Below are 7092 nucleotides of genomic sequence, written 5' to 3'. Positions count from 1 at the left end.
AGACGGCGCCACTGTTAATGTCTTGTTTAGTTCCCCCTCGTTTGGAGCCTACAAGAATGCGAGAAGTGAAGGCTTGGGTGGTGAGAAACACCTTCGATGTCTAAGTCAGTACCCGTTGTTGGGGATTTAGAAGAAGAAGTCAGAGACCCCCAAACCCCTGAGGGGTATATATATATATATATATACATATATATAGTGGTGGTCCCTTGCCAAGTCGATCATGGCTCTGCCACATTGTACCCAGGTCGTGCCGCCTATCGGCATTCTGCCACGCACAGGCCTGCCATGCCTGATCGTGGCCACTCCAATGGACCTGCCCCCAGGTTGTGGTGTGTTCACCTGTCCTTCTTTAAATGCAGGGTGGTCTTGATCTGGCACGCCCGCTCCCCATGCCTGCCTAGTCGTCAGTAACCTGGGGCAGTGGCCATTCCTGTCCCTGCGTACACGGCTTGTCGGCCAGTAGAGGTGTCAGGTCTTCTGACTGAGTGGTTCACATTTCGTGTGTGACACATCTCTGCCCCTTTTTGGGCCTCTTGGACCCGTCTCACCCTACAGACCCGACCCTCCTATCTTTTTATATAGATTCCCTACTGCCGAGATATCTCGAAACCCATTGGTGCCTCATGGGCTAGGTCCGTGTGGTACAGCCCAACATGGGGAACGACCTCCTCTCCCTTGAAGCATCTACTTTTGTGAGAGGAAGAAGTTTACAAAAATGGAAACTTCTCATTTTCGGGGGAGGAAGAAAAGTCTTAGAATTCATTTGGATGAGATGAGATGAGATGGTTTTAGATGAGTTGAATAAAATATTTTTAGAATATAATTTTTTAATATTATTACTGTTTTGGGATTTGAAAAAGGTTAACTGTTTATTATATTTTGTGTGAGAATTTAGAAAAGTTATAATGATGAGATAAGATTGTTTCTCTATCCAAACAAGCCTTTAGCCTTTAGGTTTCAGGAAAAGATTACTTTGCTATGAATAATGCTATTAATATCACTTTTATCATCATCTTATCATTTCATAATATGATATTAACTGATTGGACTCATTAAAGACTATTTATTATATTTTACTTATAAGCCTATAATTTAATATCACATCAACAAATGTCGAGAATATGAAAAATAGATTTTTCTTTTATCAGACATGAGAGCCTAGAATCATTAACATACCACTAAAGTTCTCTCCCAACCGTTTCTCTCCATCGCCACTCCTAGAAAGTATTTTCGTTCACTGGGGGGAGGAGGGTTGATGCTTCGGCTCCACCCACCTCCCCTCCTCGCCTTTATTTCTGTTTATTTGTATTTTTTCCTTGTTTTTTTAGTTTTCCGGTAGCACCATTCATCTTTGCTGATCTGCTGCTTTCCGGCGACCTAGGGTGGACACGCTCCCCTTCTTCAGCTTCTCCAGGTGCCGATCGTCAATCTGGCGGAAGAAATCCACCCATCCGTGCAGCGCGTTCGCCTCACGCGCGGCTTATGCTATGCATGATCCTCACGCACTGTCGCGCCTCAAAGAACACTCTGCCACCACGCGTGGCAGTTTCGGGATCTTCGACTTCGGATCTTCCAGATCCGACTGTTCTTTTCACTCCAGCTGTGGCATGTGGCCTGCACGCACCGCCAGTAACACCCCCTCGCCGGCGATTCGACAAAGTTTTCAGTTGGTACACTATGTTCCCGCTTTTCCTAACCAGAGATCGAGTGAAAGTGGATGTGATAGTTCCTTCCAACCAGTCCAGACCAACACGTTGCAACACACCCCTTTGTATTGCAACTTCTAGCTGTAGTTTTATAGTTTGTTCATCAGACTATTTAAAAACCGTCACCAAGCAATCTCCCCTTGTGAGAATTGGGTGGGAGTCAATCTTTTGGCTCCGATCATCCACTTTATTTTGTTACTTTTGTGTTGTAATGTGTGTTAACTTTGAGAATACTGTAGAGGACTCCCACCACACCGAACTGTATCTTATATTCATTAGTTTATTTATAAATACTTAACTTGCCGTAAAATAAAAAAGAAAAAAAAGAAAAAGACATAGAGAGCCTAACTTATTGAGTGTCCTAGCTAGCTGGCATGCTAAGCCAAGATGGTCCACCACGTCAACATTCTGTTCTTGTATTCATTCGTGTATATAAGAGGCCGGAATGCACTATTCTTGATACATTCACTAAAATCAGAACTTTTGTACTTTCATTGGTGCTCTCTAGTACACTATTGTAGTTGATCCATACAGTAAAATATTCGTAATTTAATACGACACAAACACCAATATGCCAACCATCCTCACCGTTGGTTGTGCATATTATGTGAACCCTGGCCAACAGAACAAAATCGTTGGGGAATGCACAAAGAGAAGCCCAGAATGTGTAAGCAACTCATTAAAGTCAAAACTACAACCATAAAGGAAAGAAAAATCGATGGATCATAATTACATAATAATGCCCTGAATACAGATAGATCTCTTGAGAGTCATGGACCACAAATCCATGGGTGCTAAGCCTGGAATATTAGATTCCCTCCAAGCTTAAAAATGCACCAATTGTAAGACTAATAACAAGATCATTTCATGACACATTTCTTATGGAGACTTGCTTAATTTGGATCCTAGGCAATAAGACGAGTACCAATATAACAAGTCATTCCATTGAACATTGAATCGTCCAGGTAGATCAGGTTCACATTCACAAGCCAACACAAAGAGAGAAACAAAAAGGGAATAAATAAAACTGCATAGACTCCGTCACAAGACAATCTTAAAGGATAGAAATAGAATATTCTTCCACCACCACCACCAGAACATACTACTACTATATTCCCTGTAAAGGCAGATGCAAATGAGATTAAAGGAAATAGGAGGCCAACTGACATCCTTGTTCTCCGTTTTTTTCTTTTTTTGTTTTGGTTGTAGAAAAAGATAGATTTCATTAGGGTTTTTGGTGGAGGCAAGATTGATCACTTAGCCATCATCACCTTGACAAACTCCTCGTAGTTTATCTGGCCATCACCATCAACATCAGCCTCCCTGATCATCTCATCCACTTCTTCGTCGGTGAGCTTCTCTCCAAGATTGGTCATCACATGGCGCAGCTCAGCAGCAGAGATGAACCCATTCTGATCCTTGTCAAAAACCCGGAATGCCTCTTTAAGCTCCTCCTCCGAGTCGGTGTCTTTCATCTTCCTGGCCATGAGGTTTAGGAACTCAGGGAAGTCAATGGTTCCGTTGCCATCGGCATCAACCTCATTGATCATGTCCTGGAGCTCTGCTTCAGTTGGGTTCTGGCCCAGTGACCTCATAACAGTCCCGAGCTCCTTGGTAGTGATGCAACCTGCAAATCATTAAGACGATAAATTTCTAATATTCTTGTCAAGAATCGATCCCAAACTCACAGAGGCTAACTTGTGAACCACACAGAGCACCGTCTGAAATATGTCAACCATATTCATCCCATTATAGAAGTCTAAACACAATAGAAGTGAAGTTTAACAAGAAAACCAATCCAAAGTGACAAACAAGGTAATATTTATGGCGTTCCTGCATATTCTTTTATCTCAGGGACCAAACAGGGCATACTTCGTTCAAAGAAGTTCATCTCAATTATTCATAAAAAACATGCTTGATATCCAAACTTGTCGAATGAAATTGAAAGTGCAAGATCACACGTGCAATTGAATTATTCCTCTGAAAGCGACACCTAATCGACCAGGGAACATCTATTTTTGTACGCATTACATCAAGCCCGCGAGCGTGTTGTCGAAAATAAATATTAAGGAACGCAGTAGATGAAGAATATCTGTAAAAATGGTAAACATGCAGCAAGAACAAGGCAGATCAGTCTCTTTTTTTATTTTAGAAGGTTTCTAATTTATCAATAAATCACAAAAACAACAAATTTTGTCAACATGCGACCTCCCACAATGACAGATCTCACGTTCCATAGCCATATGATCTTCAAAAAATAGTGTGAAACGAAAAACAAACGCAGAAACTACATTATAGTTTCCAAATATATATATATATATATATATATATACATATATAATTGATAGCAACTTTTTCCTCTTTCAAAGTAAATTTCAAAGTGTCGGGTGATTAGAACCTTTAAGAAATTTTGTCTTCCAAACAATAAAACACAGATTCAAATTCCCACATCGTTGATCACTTTTCATCCCACCCAATTTTTTTCCTAGCAACCAAACGGTGCAAAATTATCAGTTGAAATGGCTCAGTTCAGACATGGTACAAGAAAGGGAAACACAGAGAAACGAAGAGGCAGAAATCCTTAAGACACAAAGAAAAATTAAAAGTTCAGAACCATGGAACCGCATAAAATTCAGGTTGAAGAAAAACAGAAAAAGAACATAGATCTGACACAAAATCGCAGATAAAACGAGATCGACATAAATCCTTAGAACCAACGAACCAGACCGTAAGAACTAGACCCGACACAAACATAAAGGAAATAGCCCTCAGACTCATCAATATAGGGGAGAGAGAGAGAGAGAGAGAGAGAGACGGACCGTCTCCATCCTTGTCGAACAAGCTGAAGGCCTCCTTAAACTCAGAGATCTGGTCGTCGGTGAGTTGGTCCGCCATTCTTCTTCTTCCTCTTCGAAGATTCGCTGCTTTCTGTTGTCTCTTTGCAAGGAGGAGGATATACTAATAGAACAAAGAGAGAGAGAGAAGGTGGAACTAAAAAGATGGAGAGAGAGAGAGAGAGAGAGCGTTCACTTTTTTAAAAGACAAGAGCTGCCGTTTTATATAACGGACAGAGAGACAGTTCACCATTTTCATCACCAAAGTATTGATAGGGGTAGTTCGAAAGATCTACAAGATCCTGCCACGTAGAAGAATGAAGGAAGATGAGAGACCCAAAAGCGTAGGATCCGTGGATGGCTGTGCACCGTTGGGTACAGAATGAGATTCTCTCGCCCAAAATTATAATAAATAAAAAAAGGAACATATCCTACACGCTGTGACACATAATAATTAAAATAATTAGCGCTTTGTGGAAAATGGAGAGGGCAGGAAATCGCGCTGCGCCTTTTATTTTTTATTTATTTCATGTATATCTGCTTCGCTATTTATTAATAATAATAGTAATATTAATAATAATAAGGAAATGGAAATGATACGCGGACGTACGCGGTTTGGACGCGGAGAGAGTGGTGTGTGATCTGATCTCATTATGTGTCGCGTTGACTGCCACCTCAAAGAGAAAGGTGAACAGAGCGTCCCCACTATTCCTAGCCAATCACCCAACCGGCCTTATCGAATCTCTTACTATTATTATCTTCGACTTGACGAATCTGTCCAGGCACCTGGAACACAGAGCGAGACTTATCACAATTTAGGCTGCGTTTGGAGCTGATTTGATTTGAATCGAAATAATAAAATATTATTAAAATATTATTTTTTAATATTATTATTATTTTAAAATTTAAAAGATTAAATTATTTATTATATTTTATATTGAAATTTGAAAAAATTATAATGATGAATTGAAATGAGTTTAAAATCCAAACTCATCGGAAAATAAATATTCTTATCTCATTTTATTTGATTTTTTTCTTAAATATAATTTAAATATAAAATTTTTAAACTAATTATTATAACTTTTTTAAACTAATCAAGTCAAATCTTAATTTTTAAACTAATTAATTTTAATTTTTTTTCTCTTTTTCCAAAATCTAAAAAATAATCAAGTCAAACTATCTCATTACTATTCACAAATTATCTTACTACTATTTACAAAATTCTCATTTCATCTCACTCACTAAACCAACTTGTACCCTAGAATTTCTTTCATATAAATACTTTTTATAATTTAAAAAGTAAATAAATATTAAAGTTGATTTTGTTTAGATACATAAAATACTTTCTATAAAAAATTTTAATATTATTTTTATTTTAAGATTTAAAAAAAATTGTATTATTTTTTATCTTTTATTTAAGAATTTAAAAAAGTTATAATAATTAAATAAAAAATTAAAAAATATTTTTTATTTAAATAATATTTAAAAGAATATTTAAAAATACTTTATTTAACCCTAAACGTCAAGAGTGAGAGGGAGCTATGAAAAAACAAAACGGAACATAATCTTATAAGAGCACTCTTATTGGATTAGTTAAAGTTAAAGTACATTTTTTTATAAATGTAAGATGAATTTAGTTTTTAGCTATTTCATTCACATAAGTCTCCACATTAGAATAACTATTTTTTTTTATTATATGATAATAAAATAATATAAGATAAATTTGATTTTAGCTATTCACATTAAATCTCTACATTAGATTATGAAATTATTTTTAAAAATATTTAATTTTTTTAATTATGAAATTATATTATTTTATCATATTTTACTATTCATAATATTATATATTAATTAGTAATCGTATTCTAATTAAATTATGGGTTAAAAATAGAAATTAAAAAGACATTGATGGATATCTCAAGAGAGAAATAAATGATATAAAATAAATTTGATGAATAAATAGTGTCTTTTAAATTTAGAAATTACTTTAAAAATTACTGTAACTATATTCTAAATATTTGAAATATAACTATTCTAATGTGCTACATTTTATAATTTAATAATTAAATTTTGATTGAATTTAACTTTTAACTAATTTAATAAGAATGCTCTTGGATATGGAATAAAACATTTCGAGATCGTAATTGTACGATATTGGTATGATGTCCTCCCTTCACATTGTGGATAGTGATTGGATAAGACATTGGAAGGAATCTGAAGGAATCTTACCCCATCATAAGATGGTGCGTCACAAATTGACATGTAATAAGGCGCACGACCCCACATAAATTGAGGAGGAATGTTATCTATTAATTATTATTTATTTTAACATTTTATATTCGTAAATTTTTATAAGATGTGAAGTGTAGAACGATAAATAATAATTGATAAATTTTTTTTTTTTAAAATTAAAAGTCAAGGCACAAAGCTCTACAATAAATTTATTCTATTTATAACATAATAAAAATAAAAATTGTTATATTTTATCCTTCTCAAAGCTTTACAATAAATACAATTTCTTACGACCATAAGAAGCCATTGCACAGTGCCAA

At 35.7% G+C, this 7092-nt stretch overlaps 1 protein-coding gene across 1 annotated transcript; it reads right to left on the bottom strand.

Annotated features, from left to right (window-relative positions):
• Positions 1-2904: 2904 nt before the first annotated feature.
• Positions 2905-4919, bottom strand: LOC121267419 (calmodulin-7). The gene is made up of 2 exons (XM_041171280.1): positions 4526-4919; positions 2905-3333 (listed from the first exon to the last, which is right to left on the bottom strand). Exons 1-2 carry the CDS (start codon positions 4599-4601, stop codon positions 2960-2962), a joined length of 450 nt encoding a protein of 149 aa, XP_041027214.1. The 5' UTR covers positions 4602-4919; the 3' UTR covers positions 2905-2959.
• Positions 4920-7092: the final 2173 nt, after the last annotated feature.

The sequence above is a fragment of the Juglans microcarpa x Juglans regia genome, chromosome 5S (assembly GCF_004785595.1).
Source record: "Juglans microcarpa x Juglans regia isolate MS1-56 chromosome 5S, Jm3101_v1.0, whole genome shotgun sequence".
NCBI classification, from domain to species: domain Eukaryota; kingdom Viridiplantae; phylum Streptophyta; class Magnoliopsida; order Fagales; family Juglandaceae; genus Juglans; species Juglans microcarpa x Juglans regia.
The sequence above is the reverse complement of the archived record's forward strand: the minus strand, read 5'-3'. Positions and strand labels throughout refer to the sequence as shown.